Source organism: Grampus griseus (genome assembly GCF_964374135.1).
Source record: "Grampus griseus genome assembly, chromosome: 9".
NCBI lineage: Eukaryota > Metazoa > Chordata > Mammalia > Artiodactyla > Delphinidae > Grampus > Grampus griseus.
The window spans coordinates 13,885,091-13,905,824 of record NC_139003.1 but is presented as its reverse complement, the minus strand read 5'-3'; the positions used below and the strand labels follow the sequence as shown (position 1 = coordinate 13,905,824).

At 46.7% G+C, this 20,734-nt stretch overlaps 1 protein-coding gene across 1 annotated transcript in view; it reads left to right on the top strand.

Moving 5' to 3' along the window:
• The window catches only part of TBXAS1 (thromboxane A synthase 1), a 151,073-nt gene that overhangs the window by 70,570 nt on the left and 59,769 nt on the right, over positions 1–20,734 (top strand). Inside the window, exon 5 of the mRNA XM_082662137.1 lies at positions 5,005–5,121. Within this exon, the coding sequence (XP_082518263.1) occupies positions 5,005–5,121 (117 nt within the window). The remainder of the gene's footprint in view (positions 1–5,004; positions 5,122–20,734) is intronic.

Here is a 20,734-nt window from a genome sequence, read left to right as displayed (position 1 = left end):
ATCATACATTCATTCAGTAAACATTAAACACTTACTCCATGCAAGCTTCTACCAAATGGTCCCTTGTGAGACAGAAAATACCTCAGCATATTAGTTTGATACATGAAGTGAAAAGGAACTTAAATAACGCCTGATTTCATTTTCCAGCTGTAAGAACCCATCTCTGCTCACAAAGCCAGGTTTGACTTCTGTGTGCCCCTGACAGCCTATGGAGAGCGGCCGGGATGGGGAAGCTGGGCTTAGCTCTGAAATTTGGTGTGACCTGTAGGCATCCCATGAGGGACTGACAGAGCACACTGGCTGGAGTTGGGACGACACCACAGGGAACTCGCTGACATAAGTCAGTATTGAGCAAATACTTGAATTCAAAAATTGTTGAATGATATGTATTTTTTCCAATTCAAGAACACCGGGCTGAACAGACTCTACGGCTTGGACCCAGGGTGGCCGTTCCTATATCACTCTTCCCCATTCACATTTTCAAGGCGCTCAGTTCCATGGAACGTGACTGCTTTCTCTTGCCCGTTTTCCGAATGGACCCCTTGGGCCTCTATCACTGCCCTCAACACTTCCTCAAGTTGCTTCCAGTGGTGCAACCACAGTTTATCTGTAAACCCCAATCAGTCTCCTTAGCATGATAGAACCTCAGTTGCCCCAGCACGTCTGGACTTGGCTATTTTTATGCAGGTATTTTTAATGAGCTCCTCTTGCTATCGGGTACTCAAAGAGGCCACGCGGGCAGCTCTTTTTTTATTATCTGCGGAAACTGGAGCTGGGTCCACTTGATTCAGCAGAAATGGTCCTAACCAGCAGTAGAACGCTGTACTCCTGGCCTGTCATTAAGGCCCAAGTTGGGAAAGCCGTGGGAAGGGTGCTGAGAGGTAGGGAGGCCTTTGGCCCGTGTTGGGTTGGTCTAGTTGGATACGGGAAGGGAGAGGGGTGTGTTTGATCACTAAACCTGCTGCCAGGAGCTCTGAGCCCTGGTCTGAGATGAGCATGGCAAGCAGGTCAGGCAGCAGGCATGCCCACTGCCAGGTTCCATCACATGTTTGTGGAGTGGAGTGGAAGGTGGTGGTGGTCACCCATGTGTGGGGTGAGATGCCAGCCCTCAGGGCCTCACAGGCAACATGGGGGTCAGCTCTCCAGGCACTGGTTCACACCATCGACTCACATCTAAAGCCACGTGATAGATTTGGGGAGTGGTTTTATTCAGGACCCCCAGGGCCTGGCTCCCCAGGTACAACCTCTCCAAGGCTAATTTCACCCTCTCAGCACACGGATGTCGGAATCATAGGACGAGTTCCTGTGAAACCACGCGACACTTGGCACTGGCAGAGACTGCTAAAGTTCTGAGGCAAATATGGCCCTGGAAACCTTATTAGCCCCTGTGCCTGCAGCAGTGCCCCATCCCGGGGGCAGAAGCGCAGCTGGTCACAGAGCTCGGGAGCCAGGCAGACTCCACCCGGGGCTCCAGATGGATCGGGCCACCCGTGCTGGACCCCCAGGGACCTGCTCGCTGCTACCCAGAAGGGACAGAGGGGCCTCAGGAAGTTAGCCACAAATATGCCTCGCCCACACCTGCAACAAGTCCCTCTCCACCAACAGTTTTTGAAAACTAACTCATCTAGAGTTTCTGGTCCCCTTTCTCTTAAATAAAACATCGAGTAAAAGAAAGCATTCTGGTTTTCAAATGGGTGCAGGGAGATTTAAGTTTAAATGAGAATGGTTTGGCCCATGACTTAGGGAAGCTCTCGTCACTGCATTCAAAACCTGACTACTTTTTTCAGCTTTGTATTTCTTTTTTTTTAAATAAATTTACTTATTTATTTATTTTTGGCTGCGTTGGGTCTTCGTTGCTACACGCGGACTTTCTCTAGTTGTGGCGAGCAGGGGCTGCTCTTCGTTGCGGTGCGTGAGCTTCTCATTGCAGTGGCTTCTCTTGTTGCAGAGCACGGGCTCCAGGCACGCGGGCTTCAGTAGTTGTGGCACACGGGCTCAGTAGTTGTGGCTCGCAGGCTCTAGAGCGCAGGCTCAGTAGTTGCGGCGCACGGGCTTAGTTGCTCCGTGGCATGTGGGATCTTCCCAGCCCAGGGCTTGAACCCGTGTCCCCTGCATTGGCAGGCGGATTCTTAACCACTGCGCCACCAGGGAAGCCCCTCCTTTTTTTTTTTTTTAACATCTTTATTGGAGAAGGGTCAACTCACATGATGGGTCCACAGTTCCAAGAGGTAGACGTTCTTACTTAAAAGACCGAACAGACTGCAGAGAATCAGAAACCCAGGTGTGCAACCTCATTTGCCTGACTCCTGTTTTGAGGCAGGTCTCATTGTTTTATGTGAAACATTGTGCTGTGCACTGGAAACCCTGCAGCCTGAGCTGGGAGCTTCTCATCCCGGGATGGGCTGCCCACAGATCGCTCAAACCTCCTGTTCAGAATTTCCGAGAAGTGGGGTACAGGCTCTAGGGATAGGGGCTCATCGCTCAAGGCAGGTTATTTTTAGTAGTTATTTAGACTACTGGGAAGTTCTCCTTTAGAGGAGCTGGAATTTTCCCCATAGCTCCCACCATTGAACCTAATTCTACCACCCAGGGTCAAAAAAAAGAGCCAAATCTCTTCCATGTAATACGCATTCAATAGATTTTTTTTTTTTTTTTTTTTTTTTTGCGGTACGCGGGCCTCTCACTGCCGTGGCCCCTCCCGCTGCAGAGCACAGGCCCGGACGCGCAGGCTCAGCGGCCATGGCTCACAGGCCCAGCCGCTCCGCGGCACGTGGGATCCTCCCGGACCGGGGCACGAACCCGCGTCCCCTGCATCGACAGGCGTACTCCCAACCACTGCGCCACCAGGGAAGCCCCAATAGATATTTTTAAAGTACAGACTAAGGACCACAATCTGATCTTCCAAGGCTTCTCTTTCCAGCTACGCATTCTAAAATCTGTCAGACCGTCCCCTCACCAACCGACTGCTCTTCTGAAATGACCAACTTGCCACTTTCCCTCTTCCAGTATCGTATCTAGAAATGAAAATAGGTTGGTTACTCTAACCAATGCTTCTGAAATCTTCCATCAGAGAATGAAGAATTCTAATGGGAGTTGTAGGCTGAAGGGAGAGTATTGTCATGGCAAGCTGGTGAGGGAGACAATGCTGACATATTGCACAAGGGCTGGATTTGTCCTCCAAGGGCAAGATAAAAACTATCACGGAGGGCTTCCCTGGTGGCGCAGTGGTTGAGGGTCCGCCTGCCGATGCAGGGGACACGGGTTCGTGACCCGGTGCGGGAGGATCCCGCGTGCCGCGGAGCGGCTGGGCCCGTGAGCCATGGCCGCTGAGCCTGCGCGTCCGGAGCCTGTGCTCCGCGGCGGGGGAGGCCACAGCAGTGAGAGGCCCGCGTACCGCAAAAAAAAAAACTATCACGGAGCCAATCCTTAGGTCTAAAGGACAGAGACAAAATCCAGTCAACCTTGACTCTTATCTCCAATTTCCTCTGTTTCATCAGAAGCCCATAAACCACCACCCAGCTTTCCTTGGAGCGAAATGCTTTAGGACAGGTAGCGTGGCAGGGGACCGGCGTTTGCCAGTATACAGAATGTACCATTTCCTCCTTTGATCCTGGAACCCAAACAAATGGGTTATGTTCTAAAAATTCCATAAAACCACAATTCTGTAGAGTGACCACAGCACTCCTAAAGAATTTTATTCTAAATATAGAGAGGTATTTCTCTGCAGAAAAAATATCCCAGCAACTTGGTTCTAATATATAATTAAATCCCCCCAGATACTTTGCACTTACATATTATAGGTTATTTTGAGTGTTCATATTTTATCAGAAAATTATCATTTTCCTCTGAACAGGAGTTTTTACAAGGCTTTTGAGTTAACGGTGGCTGGCTTCATGTTTCAACTATAATTAAAACAGTGAAAAGAAATAGCAAAACCGTATATCACATGCAGTTCTGAAGAATGCTTTGTCCTCCAGTCCCCCTACTTCCCCTCACCCTGCAGCCCTGGGGCTCAGGGCTCTGAACAGCTGTGAGGGCCCCCAGTTTTGACCGTTTGGCGGGAGTAGGTGGTCTTAGGAAAGAAGAGACTGGCCTGGGAAGAAGGGATAAGGAGACCTCATTTTCTGTGTGCTTCCAGACTCAGCTGGACTGTCTCCTCCTCAGAGAAGGCTTCCTGGCCATTTAATCCCCTATCATTTTCTCACCTCGCTGCCCTCTCTCCCCCTTCATAACACCCACTTTCCCATGAAATGTAATGACAGCTATTTGTTAGTTTAGGAGGTAACTGTCTGCTTCCCCACTAGACTATCAACTCATTGAGGGCCAATGCAATGTCTTCTCTATTCAGCACCGTATAGCCAACTTCTCGTGTATATTAGACATTCAACAAACATTCGCTGAACGAGAAGAACGAGTGAATGAATGAGAGAAAGAACACAGAAACATCATGACAGGAAGGAGTTCTCTTGCAACAGCTCTGTTGGGGCATATGCTTCTGAAGGACCCTCTTTTTCCCCTTTCCCTCTCCTCCCCCCACCCCCAGGCATATTCCAAAGACCCAGACACGAGTCTGTCAACTCCTGGCCCAACGTAACCAATCCAGCCACACAAAACCCCTTGCCAAATAGATCAGACATGAAACTCAATCCCAGGAAAGACGAGCCCACCTCCAAGAAGCCAGCTGTTGGGTCCTCCGGGAACCCCCACTCTGCAGGGGGGCTGCAGAACACACAGACGCCGCTGAGTTATTTACGGTGATAACCACAGAGTCACAAGATAGAACTGGGCCAGCGGCGCTTCCCCATCTGCTCCCGGTGGGTCCTCGGCCATGGATCTAGAGACCATTGTCCATGAGCCTTTATATTCTTTCCATCCTTGCAAGACAAGTCTCCTAATTATTGGTCACGGGTGACTGGAACCAGAGTGTTTATCGTGGACTGTATTGCCACCCAGGCGTCTTGGGCTCCCTTGTGTCCTAACTCTCTGCTAATCGCTTTCCACCAGGCATCAGGTTTGGAGCCCAAACCGGTAGCCAACAGTGTCCTGTTTTTACGTGACAAAAGATGGGAAGAGGTCAGAAGTGTCCTGACGTCTGCTTTCAGTCCTGAAAAGCTGAATGAGGTAAGACCTGGGAAACGCAGACTCTCTTCCATGAAGAGCAGGTTTCCTCTCTCCAGATTATGATGGGAGCCGGTTCACTTTGCGTCACTTGTCCGTTGCCCCGCCCGCTATGCCCGTCAAACCTCCCTATTATCCCCAAAGCACAGGAAACTGTACTGGAGTGTCTGCCCTTTCTCCAGCCTTCCGCAGCCCCAGTTGCCATGAATCTGTAGTGAGTCAGCAAGCACTCAGGGCACTTCTGCTAAATCCCCAGGCTCTGTCCCGGGCAATTTGGGGGCACCCAGGAGAAAACTGGAGGGGCTCTCCTCAGACTTTCATGTGTAACGGATCACCTGAGAATCCTGTTAAAATGCAGATTCTGATGCAGTAGGTCTGGGGTGGGACCTGAGACTCTGCATCTCTAACAAGCTCCCAGGTGACGTGGATGCTTCTGAACAATGAACCACACTTTACATAGCAAGGAACTAGAGAACATCTTGAAATGAAGGTGAGCTTTGAATCAAGTCTGAAATAGGGAAGAGATGGCCATGGATACGAGGATGTCCTTGGGCAGAACTCTTGGGAGGGGGGTGGGCATGCCCAAGTTAATCTTTGTGGCCAGGTCAAAGGGCAAATTCTCATTTACAAGATGCTCTTAAACCCGGGGCTGCCGCCTTCCCCCACCCAGGGACCCACCCTTCCCTACCAGCTGTATAAATAAAACTTACTGTTTGTCCTGCTTCCTGACCAAGTGCTCTCACACCTGATCCTCACTGATGGCCCCTCAATTGCTCATCTGGCTTTGATGCCTGTTCTGAATTCTGCAACAGCAACAGCTCATGACTGAGCCCTTGAGCCCTTCTGATGTGACGTGGCTGAAGGGTTGCCTCGGTGTGAGTCCCAGGTACATGGGAAACTCCAGAGCAAGTGCCCTTCCAGAGTCAGCCACCACATCTAGCTGTTGCAGAACGCCTGGCCTTGGAGTGGCCTGTCTTCAGTTCAATACATGAGAGCTACTCTGAGCTTCAACTCAAGATGTTCACCCATATGGTCCTGCTGAATTCCTCTAAGTCTTCTGAAGTCCCCCAGAAGAGGAGAGGGTTCCAGACTTCATAATTAATCCCATCCAAATAAACTCAGAAACGAGAGATCCTGCCCATCCTCAGTGAGGTTTTTCTGTTGTTTTCTTTCCTCAAGGCGGTTTTGATTTGTGTTTCCGTACGTAGCCTTTACATAGCCAGCTAACAGTCACACAGCTCTTACCATGTGCCAGACACCACTGTAAGGCTTCCTGTTCGTATTAGCATACTTAATCTTCACCACATCTCTGTGAGGTAAATACTATTATCAATCCCATTTTACAGATGAGGAAACTGAGGCCCATAGAGATTATGCACTTCACATCACATAGCTAGTAAGTGTGGCAAAGCCAAGGTTAGAACCCAGTTCCAGAATGCTCTTAAGCTCTCTGCTTGACTGCTTCTCCTATCTTGTTCTGAAGCTCCCTAGGACTGTCCTAGGGACTGTCTGGAGGGTGGTGGAAGGGAGATGAAGCAAATGGGACCTCTTTGGAAACCTAGGGGTATCAGAAGCAACACTCCTCCGTTTGCTGCCTAAGTTTGGAACCAACTGAGGTACGGAAACAGGTTTCAGACAGAAACCTCCTTTCTCACTGGTAAAGCTGTTTGAGAAATACAGCCTGCCTTCTGGTGGTGTGGGCTTGCTAATGCTTCACCCGGAGTGGGCAGCTGCAGCCTCCCCCCCAGCAGGAGGGCAGCCGAGAGCGCACACTAACATGCCCCCCTACCCCGTCCCCCCAGGGCTGGCCCACGTAGGCTCAGTTCCTTCTTTAAACGCCTCGGCCTGATAAGGGAGGGCAGGACCCAGCCTTTCTCAGCCTCAGGTACACACTGGAGTCATCTGGGGAGCTTTGCAAACCATTGCTGTCTGGGTCTCACGTCTAGATTAAGTTGGTTTGGTTTGGAAGGCAGCCTGGGTCTGAGGGGATCTTACAGCTCCCCAGGCGATTCTGATGTAAAGCCAGAGTTGGGAACCACCACTGGTAGAAATTACCCACAAGGAAACATGAGGAGGGGGGTATCCTGCTACAGCTGGAACCAGGAGCCCTGCGCCACAGTCAGCCCTGTTATATACTGAGGTTTCATGCGAGAATTTGTTTGAAGGAAGGGCCTGCTTCTTTAAAAAGTTGTAAAGCATTATTTGGGTCACCTTTATTACACCTAGTCACTAAAATGCTGAGTTAACCAAAAGGGGAAGGCTGGGGTGCAGAGGTAGGTAAACCGTGGCTTGACATAAGGAGCTCCAACACGTTGCATCCCACTTCCTCATTTGTGAGTAAACAATGACTTGACAATGCTATAGATACAGAAAGAATCTTATCATTTGTTAAAAAATAAATTGATGAAGGGTATCTGATTTTTTTTTTTTTTAAGTAAGAAAGGAAGTTTTTTTGACACTGAAGAGGAAAAAAAAAAAAAAAGAATCTTATCAGGGTCTAGATTTCTTTAACACCATACAGGACACACTCCAGAAACTGATACAGCATCATTGCCCAAACAAATTCGGGGCTCCTGAAGTCCCAAGCATTTTCTCCTTTTGGTTCAGAAATCAAATTCTTAGCGCCTGAATTAGCTGCAGAAAATAGAGTTCCTCCAAGCGGTTCATAGCACTGAGACGCCTAGTAGCCGTAAATAAGAGGAAGGGGGAAGGGAGGGGGAAGGGAGGGGGAAGGGAGGGGGAAGGGAGGGGGAAGGGAGGGGGGAGGGAGGGGGAAGGGAGGGGGAGGGAGGGGGAAGGGAGGGGGAAGGGAGGGGGAAGGGGGAGGGAGGGGAAGGGAGGGGGAGGGATGGGGGAGGGAGGGGGAGGGAGGGGGAAGGGAGGGGGAAGGGAGGGGGAAGGGAGGGGGAAGGGAGGGGGAGAGAAATTTTCATAGACAGATTACCCGGGTTTTGCTTCAGATCTAGCTCATTGTTTAACATATTCTACAAGTGAACTTAAAGCTCCATTGGAAATCATCTTTCTACTCAATATAGTTCAATTTAGGTTCTTGGGTTTCTGTTGAAAGGATGCCATTCCGGAGCAGAGTTAGTCACCCTCGTCCCCACCTGTGGAGAATTTAGACCTGGTGAATTTAAGGTGTCTGGGAGGCATCTAAGTAGATGCATCAGGCAGAAGTTGGCTGCAGATATAGAGCTCAGGAGAGAAGGGTAGGAAAGATGGTCATCAAAAACAGACAGGGGGCTTCCGTGGTGGCGCAGCGGTTGAGAATCTGCCTACTAATGCAGGGGACATGGGTTCGATCCCTGGTCTGGGAAGATCCCACATGGCGCGGAGCAACTACGCCCGTGAGCCACAACTACTGAGCCTGCGCATCTGGAGCCTGTGCTCCGCAACAAGAGAGGCCGTGACAGTGAGTGGCCCCCGCTTGCCACAACTAGAGAAAGCCCTCACACAGAAATGAAGACCCAACACAGCCAAAAATAAAAAAATGAAAAAATAAAAACACAGACAGTGGCCATGGGGATATAATATACAGCATAAGGAATATGATCAATAATACTGTAATAACTTTGGGGACAGATGGTTACTAGATTTACTGTGGTGATTGTTTCATCATGAATGCAAATGTCACACCAGTATGTAGTACACCTGAAGCTAATAGTGTACATCAACTATATTTCAATTTAAAAAAAAAGAAAATTTTTACAAGAGAGAAAACACAGGGCTTCCCTGGTGGCGCAGTGGTTGGGGGTCCGCCTGCCGATGCGGGAGATGCGGGCTCGTGCCCCGGTCCGGGAGGGTCCCGCATGCCACGGAGCGGCTGGGCCCGTGAGCCATGGCCGCTGAGCCTGCGTGTCCGGAGCCTGTGCTCCGCAACCGGAGAGGCCACAACAGTGAGAGGCCCGCGTACCGCAAAAAAAAAAAGAGAGAGAAAACACAGACATGGGTGAGGTCACCCCAGGAGTGTATATAGCATGAGAAGAGGGCTGGGGAGAACCATATATAAGTGAGGGGCAGAGGAGAGACCTACAGAGATGACTTGGGAAGAACAGCTTGAAACTGAAGTCCAGGAGAATGTGGAAGGGAAATGCTTTTCAAGGAGGAAGGAGCAGACAAAGGTGTTAAATGCTGGTTAAAAAGAAAGGAACATGAGGACTAAAAAGTACATGACAAAGATAATAGTTTTCAAGGGTTAAGCCAATATCTGTGTGTTTCATGCTCCATAAATCACGTCCTGGATTTTCTCTCCCCCACGGAATCATTGCTTCAGAAGGAGGCGGCAGTGGGCAACTTCCAGAACGAGGAGGTCTTTGCTCAGTTTTGCACATGAGGCTTTCCTGAGCCCTACTGAGACAATGGTCTTGGAGTTGCGAGCTTTGTTGGGAGTGAAAAGTTTTCCTAATTCCTAAAGCAGCTCTTTGTATATGAAGAGCAGGGTTTGAGGCTCTGAGCAAGGAGTGTCACTCTACACCAAAGCGTAGACCGGATGGAGGATCTTCCTATCCTACGGAAGATGGGTGGAGGGGAGAAAGATGGGAGGGCTGGTTGCCAGACGTCAGTGTCCTGACTGCCTCCTCCTCCAGCGCCCGGGACCCTCCAAGTTTCTGGATGCTTCCCTGGACTTTAACCTCACATGGGCTTTCCCTTTCTAGTCACTTGTTCTCAAACCCTGTGTGACCAAGGGCTGCGCCCAAATCACCTAGTACCCTTGTTTAAAACACATAATTCCAGCCACCCCAGGACCTACAGAATGACAATTTCTAGGGCGACTGAGAATCTGTATGCTTTACAAGTGCCCTGGCACGATCCTGGTTAGAGCCCTGTTGGAAAGCACTGGCGGTGCGAGTCCTCCTCTTGGTCCCTCGTCTGACCTTCTCAGACCCACAGACTCCCCAGGCTTGTAAGAGCTGGGCCCCAGAACCCCATCCTCCTCCCCTGCTTTATTTTTCTCTGTGGTGCTATCACCAGCTAACAGTCCATTTATTTTACTTATTTTTTCTTTATTGTTAACTGTATAGCATGACACACATAACGGACACTCAACAGTGATTTGCTGGATTGGAGGATGGATGGATGGATGGATGGATGGATGGATGGATGGATGGATGGATGGATGGATAGGGAATCACAGAACCAAGAAGCTTTCTACCTAAGGATATATGTTACAACTGAGATAAAAGGGAAACAAGAAGGAAATAATTTCATCAAAGAAAAATTACGTAAGAGGATGTGGCCGCTTGTTGGCTTTCTCTTTAGAGGGTCTCAAGTCTAGGCATATGTAGAAACAGAGAAAGCAGGTCACAGAGACGCAAAGAGGAGAAGAAGGCTCCCCGAGGGCCTGGGGCAGAGGAGACAGAAGAGAGAAGCTCGGGGAACCCATGGGAGCCCGCACTCCCCCGGGACATGGGAACCTGGCTCAGTTTTCCCACAAATAGCTATGGAATGTCAATAATCTCCAGTCCTTTCTGAATTAGTAAGTTGCTTTGGGACTTTTATTATCAAACTTGAGAGTTTATTCTTGAAATAAAGATGTGTTTTCCCTTGGAATTCTGAGGCTTTTTCCTTCAGCCCCTGGCAGCCTAAGTTAAGTACTTTACTCCCTGTGACTGTAGGTGTCATTAATATTCATAAAGTTCTGGATGGCACTGTCTTTATTTGTGTGGATTTTAGGCTGTCTTGGCCAACAATGCCTGAAAGTTACTTTAAAATTAGCATTCTATCATGAATCCATGGTTTTATTTAAAATAAAATTGGTTTTGGGTTTATGTCTTACCAGGGATAATATAGAGAGATAGAGAACCAGTGAGAATTTGATTGGTGCATTCCTGATCCCGGAAGAGACCATCAAAATCAGAGTCCAGTGACAGACAAGTTATTGGGATTTATAGGAAAGGATGGCTGAGCATTGCTGGGAAAACAACTGATTTTTTTATTAGGGAAAATTCTGTCTGATTAGCCTATCGGAATTTTCACCCCATCTCCTAAGAGGTTAATTGTTTTTAAAGGGGCAACCAGTGGACTTGGATTTTTACAGACTCTTTTGCTAGATTCTTTACCGAAGACTATTAATAAGTAACGCTGGGATTGTGTAAAAATTTATTATGGGTCAGGAAGTAAATAGATTTAGTTTCAAGAAACAAAACTGGGGCTGAATTAATCCTTCTCTGAGGAAATACATAAATAAGGGGATTCCCTGGGGACCCGGGTTAGCACTAATTTTATTTTTAAATTTTATAATTCATCTGAGAGAGGGAGACGACCATGAAATTTATGCATTTGTATATTTCTCTAAGTTCTTCTGGTTTGAAAAATATTAAATCAGTTGGAGTAAGTTTCTAAGACTCTTCTAAGATTGTGTAAGTCAGCACAAAAGTGTCAGATAACCTTCAGTGTAAGCAAGACTAAAATAATACATTTAGGAGAAAAGCACGTAAACCGTACTTATATGATGACGAACTTCAAGCTATGAATAACTACCAGGGAAAAGGATTTGAAATTGAGGATTGGAAAGGCCCCATGGTCATCTAATTCAGTAAAATATTGTAAACGGGCTTCCTCTACACATAGGGATTCACTGTGCATATTAAAAGTTTGGGGGGAAAACTGCAGTAAATAAGTCTGTTTAATTTTGTTTATTCTGGGTTCAAATAAGTTTTCAATAAGTGAAAACACGGGGCGTTAATATCATAGTCGGCTACTGAGAGAAGTGAGGCTTTTGAGCACCATGCCTTTGGAGGCAGATGCATGGGGAGCTCCATTACCAAGTACTTCTAGCAGAGACCAAGCTCCACATTGGATGGACCACAGATCCAACCCAATACGGCAGCTCAAATCTTCTCAGTCCTCAAAGCCCCATAAAAGTGGTGGACATTTGCTCATTTGTCCAGAGAACTAAGCTGATGGTGACCCACTGAGTGGATAGAAGAGAACTGGCAGCTCCAAACAGGAGAGCCTGAAGCTGGCTGTGTGTGTCACCCAAGAGTAAGAGCAAATCATATCTCTGCACATGGGGACTCAGCTAAAGAAAAGTCAGACTAGACTTCCCTGGTGGCGCAGTGGTTAAGAACCCGTCTGCCAATGCAGGAGACATGGGTTCAAGCCCTGGTCTGGGAAGATCCCACATGCTGTGGAGCAGCTAAGCCCATGCACCACAACTACTGAGCCTGCACTCTAGAGCCCGCGAGCCACAACTACTGAGCCCACGCGCCACAACTACTGAAGCCCGAGCGCCTAGAGCCTGTGCTCCAGAACAAGAGAAGCCACCGCAATGAGAAGCCCGCGCGCAGCATAGAAGACCCAACGCAGCCAGAAAAAAAGAATTAGCTTCAGCATTTTTAATGACCTTTAAATCGCACATAATAAAATCTTGATTGACCAGACTATTTAAAAAAAAGAAAGAAAGAAAAGTCAGAAAAATCAGACCTACAGGGAAGGCTGGTATCCCTCCCAGTCACTGCTGATCCAGCTCAATGCCTAAGTTTTCACTTTCATCCAGATGTTTCCTGTCAGGAAGACACAGTCAATAATGTACGAATCTTAAAGACGGAGACAGATGTGGTTATTATTCCCTCTAGGCCTTTCCTGCCTTGGAGAAGACATATTGCTCGGGGATGACTACAATTTTTAAAAATTTAAGTTGATCTGGCCAGCTTATGAGTAAATGCCTAGCCATGACCATTTCAGAGCAAAAGTCTTTGCAGAATTACAGTCATCATCACAGTTTAGTTTGGCCTTTAAATTTTCACTGTAAACGCTTCAGACAATCACGCACAAGGGCTTCTGTCACAGAACATGGTCTTCCTGCAATGTTGGAGCAAGCAGCTTTCTCTGCGCTGCATCTGCCTCCAGAAGCCTATTTTTAATATTTGCTTTTATTTCTTAATCCTTCCAGACAATAAAAATGAAAGTCATTATAACCAAGTATGGCTGTGGTAATAAATACTTCAGAGTCCAAAAATACATTGTCCCTGCCTGACCAGTTGCCCAGTTTCCAGAACGTCTAGGTATTTATCTAGCAGCAAGAGACCATTATCCTGCAGCACAGTTGTATTCCACTGACACCTAGTCTCCTAATTAAAACTGGTATAATGATGGACTGTTTAAATTCTGGTTAAACATGTTCCTTTTCCATTTGCATTCAAAAGAAAACATACTCTTCATCATGGGCACCCCATCCTGGGTTATAATTTGGTTTTCCTTTGCCAGCATCATAATGTCACTCTGACTTGCCGCTGGTTAAATCTAAAAGAGCATCTAAACGTGCCTCCCAGCTTGCCTGTTGCTTGGCAACACCAGTGGCCACCACCTCATCAGGGTGAGTTCTCATTGGTTACAACTCTTGACAGGAGCCACTGACTTATTAGAAATGACACTTGATTATTCACCTAGATGGCTAGAGCTGATACTTACCAGCGGGAGATTTTGCATAAAATAAGTCATGGATATTTTTAATATCTGGGTGGCAGAAGGAGGCTACAAGTTTCGTTAACTGGTATTAATTTTACATTTATTAGTCACCAGTTTAGAGCACTCTAACATATTACTTTTCTATTTTCTAATCCAACAATATGTTTACACACCATCTCCCATCTCCATTAGCTGACCCTTATTTATTCAGAAAATCCCCCCTCTGATGAGTTCCTAAACAGCATTATAAACAGGTCTAAGAATGCCAAACAGAATGAAACATTAAATTCATAAAATTCAACCAATATTTATCAGCTCCTGTCTTTAAGGGGTTTATAATGTAGAAGGTGCAGAAACTCCTGCATTATTACCAGGACAGTGACAGAGCGCACATCTTCTCTTGAGCATCAGAAACCACTTTAGGGGGCAGGGCGGGGAGCAGCATTGGAACTGAGCCCTGAAGATCTTGCTGAGTTTTGACGGAGGGAGAAGGTGCGTTGCAGGTGGAATAAGCGGCAGGAACAAAGGCATCTAGACAGAAAGTACAGGGTGTGTTCAGGGACTAGAGCAGTACAAATTGGCTGGAACACGGCGTACGTGGAAGGGACTAGTGAGGAGAAACTGGAAGAAGACGTAGAGGCATGGAGTCGGCTGTTCTGTGTCAGGGGAAGGCTTGGTACAAACTTCACTGTAGAGTGAGGAGCTATTAAATCCTTGAAAGCGGCGGGGAGTAAGGAAGAGGGCTTCCACTTCAGCTGTTTAGCCTCCAAGATGCCAGACGTCCCCTGGACCCTGGGGCGGAGCAGGGAAACCGCAAGTGGTCCCTCTGGAGTCTCTGCTCTGCCGTGGCCCCCAGGCGGGTGGCTCCCAGGGGCCGTGTTTGATCTCAGAGTGGCAGCCTCTGCTCGGGCTCTTCTCTGAATCTCTCTTCGTGTATGGACAGGTGCGGCACCCAGCCTACACACCATCCATGTGGGGGGGTGGAAGGGGGGGTGGGCATCTCAGTTTAGAAGTCTGAGTTGACACAGGAGAGACACTCTCCCTGCTCAGGAAACGTGTCTCCCCCCAGCACTCAGGCTGACTCCATTCCGCAAACTTCCAGGAGCTCCAGAGGCTTAACTGTGCGTGTTTGCTTGCTTTTCAAGTTCATGGCATCAGAGCTGCATTGAGCAAAATTATAACCTAGAAGTTAATTAACTGAGGAGCAAAAGGAATGTGGATGCTGATTTTGGAGAAAAAAGCAACAAGCCAGGAGTCAGTGGATCTGGAGTCTCACTTTTATTAAATTATGTAAGCATAAATATAATCAGATTCTGCCTTTTAGATCTTTATGTAATTCTGAAGTCAGTGCGTCAAACAGATGCCAAAAGGCCTTCTTAGGGATGGCATTGCTGGAGGCTTTACTGCCCCCAACTAGGAAGCTGCCTGCTCTTTCCATGGTCCCCAAGCAACTGTCTCAGCTGCTGCTTAGTGACCTCGGAATCCTAGCGTGTCCATGGAAAGGGACTCTGCAGCTCATTGCAAATAGCCCCTCAGTTGGGAGTGAGTGAGGACTCAAGTTCAGAGAGATTCAAACGACTTGTCCAAAGTAAGAGGTAGAACCGGCATGGGTCTCAGGTCTTTCATTCAGGACCAGCTCCCAGCAAACTGCACTGCATTCATGCTGCAATGGAAAGAGCACCTCACTCTGTTAACGTTTCTTGCACACCTTCTATGTCAAGGCCCTCAAGGAATATTCAGTCATCCTGTTCTACAGAATCAACTGAATGTGTTGCACTGTGCTCATTTCTAACAGAGCAAATACCAAAAACTTCAATAATACATGACAACATACAACAGTTGCCAGAAGAGGGTGTCATTGAAAGTGTATTAGTTATCTCTTGCTGTGTAACGGATTACCCCAAAACTTAGCTTAAAACAACAACCCTTTATTAGCTCATTGCTTCTGTGGGTCAGGAATCTGTGCATGGCTTAGCTGGGTGCCTCTGCATCAAGGTCAAGTAGTCAAGCTGTTGGCCTGGGCAGTGATCTCAGCTGAAGTCTTAACTGGGAGGAGATCTGTTTCTAAGCTTACTCACATGGTTATTGGCAGGATTCAGTTCTTAGCGGGCTTTGGAGGGTAGGATAAGAAGCTTGTTCTATGTCCTAAGAGCAGGCAGCTTGTTCTATGTCCTAAGAAGCTTGTTCTATGTCCTAAGAGCAGGCAGCTTCCTAGTTGGGGGCAGTAAAGGCTCCAACATGCGATCCCTAAGTCAGTGGGAATCTCCAAAGAATTTTAACAAAACATTGCTCAGATGACAAGTATTTTCAGAAGACCAATCTGGTGACTGAGTACAGGATGGATTAGAAAGTGAAAAGACAGGAGGCACTTTCAAAAATTGTTTTCTTAGTACACCTATGTGCCAGGCACTACACAAGGTACTCAGACTATAAAGATGCTTAAGATATGGTCCTTGTTCTCAAGAATCCCATAAATGATCTCATAGATGATGCCTCATAGATGATAGCTATGTTCCAGGCTACAGGCAGCAAAGCCTGAATGAGAGTGGTCCCTAGGGAGAAAAAGATGCAGGGACAGATGTAAGAGAGGAAGTGATGTTAACATGGTGAGGCAAGACAGGTGGATCCAATAGGACACTGCCCGCGTGGAAGAAGAGAAGAGACAATGATGCGGGGCACCCCAACCAGTCTGGGAGCATGGGACTCTTCCAGAGGACAGCCGCCAGGCTCGGAACACTCACTGCCTTCTAAAATTTGCACACATTTTGTTTCTAATCTTGGACACAACTCTTCAACAGAGGTATTATTATTCCCATTTTGCAGATGAATAAATAGACTTATTGAGGTTAAGCTATTTGCCCACCACACAACTAGACAGTGCCAAGGAGAGGAAACCTAATTATTGGCTTTGAGTGTTCTCTCTCCCCAGGCCAAGTGTATTTTACAACTTCAGAGTCTTAGCCTCGAGAAGACCTCTCTACATCCTGGAATTAACTCTATTGTCCTCTGTCTACACCTTGATTCACACTTCCTCAGACTCAGTCAGTAAAGATTCCATTTTTTTTTTTAACTAAGCTATTATACAGTAAACTCCAGGTGAGCAAGGACTTCCTTCCTTGGGGAATTTCCTTCCCAGGCTGCGGATGTTGCTTTTCCCTTGATGGTTACTGCTAGTTACCAAAAATCTGACCATCCGTACACTCAGCATCATCTAGAAAAGAGATAACCAGGGGGCTTCCCTGGTGGCGCAGTGGTTGAGAGTCTGCCTGCCAAGGCAGGGGACACGGGTTCGAGCCCTGGTCTGGGAAGATCCCACGTGCCACGGAGCAACTAGGCCTGTGAGCCACAACTACTGAGCCCGCGAGCCACAACTACTGAGCCTGCGTGTCTGCAGCCTGTGCTCCACAACAAGAGAGGCCGCGACAGTCAGAGGCCCGCGCATCGCGATTAAGAGAGGCCCCCGCTCGCAGCAACTAGAGAAAGCCCTCACACAGAAACAAAGACCCAATACAACCAAAAATAAATAAATTAAAAAAAAAAAAAAGAAAAAGATAACCAATGTGAGAGGTGAGAGATGCAAAATGGGAAACTTTATCCCCAGGCTTGGCTGCTGGACTATAATCCTTCCCCCAAATCATTCTTTTTAATCATTAATTTAAAAATTAATAACATTAATATTTTTTCTGATTATGAATATAACATATGTGCATTAGGAAAAAAATGTGGAAAAAACAAAAATAGAACTCACTCATTATCCTACAAAGAAGATGAAACAGAGCAACCAAATGAGAGTCTTTTGTTAAGATCTGTGTAATGATAGCATTGTGCATTCATCTGTGCATGTGTGTTTGCACAAGCCACCTATGCCTGCTTGTCTGCAAATCTAGGGGAATAACTGTGGGGTTTGTGGATTGTATAAAGATGATTGCAAGCCCATCAAAGAGAGCTTTTGTTTGTATGCAACTCGTGTAAGAGTAAATATTCCATAACTGCTTGGGTATAAGGCAAGGAAGCAAACCTGAAGTGATGGTATTGTCCAACATACAGATCATGCTCCAGTGTCTTACAATATTTTCTCTGCATCGCTTTTTAAAACATTTTTCATAGTACATGCCCCATCTCATATCACATTAACCTAAATAAAAATGTCATTATCCATTCAGCTCAACAGACAGCAGGCAGAGTGTGGTAGAAATTATAATCACGCCAGCCGACGACAAAGCATGCTAATCACAGCACACAGAAGAACTGATGGTGGGCAGCTGGTCCAGCCTCCACTTTGCACTGTCCAGGCATACGATTGGATTCAATATGGAGAGACCCCTCTTTACCTCTTTATACACAGGGCATGCTTCTGAAGAGCTGCGTGTAAATCAAATTTTATGTTGCATCCCAGTTTTGTTGCATGAAAGAAGCTTCAAGTTTGATATCTAAAGAGACTTCCTTTCAAACAGTATTCTTCGTTTGACCATGTTACTATCCCTCTGAAATAAATCTAAAAGACATTTTGGTATATGAGATTGCATTAAGGTAGAGTTCACTTGTACCGCTAATTTTATTAAAATAATGGAAGGAATGTAGTCAGTGAGCTAGTCGTAGAAATGTGACTTAGATAGTACTAACTTCTCCAGCATTAAGTTAGTCAGAGATTTACTGAGAGTAAAAGCCTAGAGGCTACTAGAAGTGACCCGTTTGCCCACACTTTTGCACTGATGGATTATTAAATTGATGGCTTGTGAGAATTTAGAAAAGAATGCAGCAGTCATAAGCGTCCGCTCAGAATTACCAAGATAGTAATTCAGGATAGTCATCCTCATTTTTTCCTTTTCTTTTTTTTTGAGCTGACTTCAGGATAGGTAGATGAGGTAAATTATACTTCTGTTCTGGCAAATTACTTGACAAGTCCTCCGCCACTGACATTGATAAGATGCTGCCTGGTGGGCTATTTATTTAGGTTTATGCACAGCTGACCAAAGAGCTGGAAACAGTGATACTGACCAATTCCGTGGCTGCCTAAAGTCTAGTGGAGGGCCACAGCTCTGTGTCCGATCCTGTGTACATAGCAACAAACTAAAGGCTTAGAAGGCACACTGACCAAATTTCAAATGGAACAAAGAAGGAATAGCCAGGGACACAGGAGATGACATTTGAATGTGTGAGCACACCCTTGGTCCACCCACACTGAGTACAATCACCCCAGTGCTCTAAGCCCTTATGGCTTGATGAGCAGAAAGTTCTTTTTCCCCAGATTTCCTCTCCAGATACTCCCTCTAAGAGTCCCGGCAACAAAATACAAGGGGAGGGTCTCAGACGCTCTGCCATCCCTCCACTGGGTGTGTAGGTGTGTTCTGCTTTGCACATCTGCTCCTTGACCAGCTGCCCATAGGTGCCACCCAGGCTACTGTCCCCGCCCCGGGCCATGGAGCCCTGAACTCAGACTAGCTCACTCAGTCTCACTCAACAGGGGCGCCCTTCTGCTTCTCAGGACCAACTCCCACAGCCAGCAGTGGGGTCCCTGGGGACACAGTACTTTCCTTACATCCCAGAGCACATGGGGCTGGCTTGGAGGGGGCCATAGGAAGGAGGGGTCCAACGAGACCCTGTGATCCTCCAGCCTCAGGCAGCAGCAGCCCAGGCTGGCCCCCCTGCTGGGCCTCTCCAATCACCTGACTGTCTCAGGGCAGGTAAGAGATGGCTCTGCTCAGAACAGATGGTGGGACAACTTTCTACAGCAATACGTGTTAGGTCAGTGTAAAGCCTTTCCAACGAATGGACCCTCAAGGGTCAAAAAATCAACTGCACGTGATGATGACTCATGGAAAGAAACCTTGTGGTTTTCATTGACCTGAATGTCAATATTTGTCTGTGTTATGTGTCTTCTCAAAAAGTCAACATGTACCCCTGGCTTTGCAACTGACTTGCAGGGAAGGGATCCATTTACGATTTACGGGATTGCACCTGAAATGCTGTTTCCATTTTTACTATATACCAAGTGCTGTTCTTCGTGCTGGGGATACAAAAATGAACAAACAGACAAAAGTCTCTCCTGATCTCAGGAACTGATATTTTGGTATCAAAAAAGTAAACTCTAAACGTAAGTAACATTTCAAAGTGTGTTTTCCATAAGAAATGCTCAGGACAATGTATCACAGCATGTTTCTCTAGCTACAATGTTTGCCCATAATGTACACTGGTTAAAAGGATTCCGCAGCCATAAAGAGAAACGAAATTGAGTTATTTGTAGTGAGGTGGATGGACCTAGAGTCTGTCAGACAGAGTGGAGTAAGTCAGAAAGAGTAAAACAAATACCATATGCTAACATGTATATATGGAATCTAAAAAAAAACAAAAAACTGGTTCTGATGAACCTAGGGGCAGGATAGGAATAAAGATGCAGACGTAGAGAATGGACTTGAGGACACGGGGAGAAGGAAGGGTAAGCTGGGACGAAGTGAGAGAGTGGCATAGACTTATATATACACTACCAAAATAGATAGCTAGTGGGAAGCAGCCGCATAGCACAGGGAGATCAGCTCCGTGCTTTGTGACCACCTAGAGAGGTGGGATAGGGAGGGTGGGAGGGAGACGTAAGAGGGAGGGGATATGGGGACATATGTATACGTATAGCTGACTCACTTTGTTATACAGCAGAAACTAACACAACATTGTAAAGCAATTATACCTCAATAAAGATGTTTAAAATAAATAAATAAATAAATAGATGTTAAAAAAAAAAAAGATTCCCCTCGTCGTTTCCAACTTGGCTTTTCAAACATACAGGAGAGAATAAAAGGTCACGTGCGTGCCCATCAGGCTCCACAAAGAATTCCACCCACTCAAGCCGGACTTTTGGGGTCAATGTAGTGGGTAGCCAAAATGAGACCGAAATTTGTTGAAGGTGCATCACAGCTACATGAACGTTCATAATACCATTCTTTCTTTCTGTGTGAATGTTAGGTGTTTTCCATAATAAAGACATTTTAGTATTAAAAAAAGAAATTCAGTAGTTGTCCTGCATGGGCACTGAAGGCTTTTAAAGTCCAGGGTTCCCTATATTTGAAGGTTTGAACAGCTTAAGCAGAAGTGAATAACCGTCCATCCACATGCTGTACAAATGACTTTCGTACTGAACAAGAAGTTGAAATGGACGACCTTAGGTTCCTTTCAATACTGAGATTCTATATGCTAGTGGAGGATCTGAAGTATA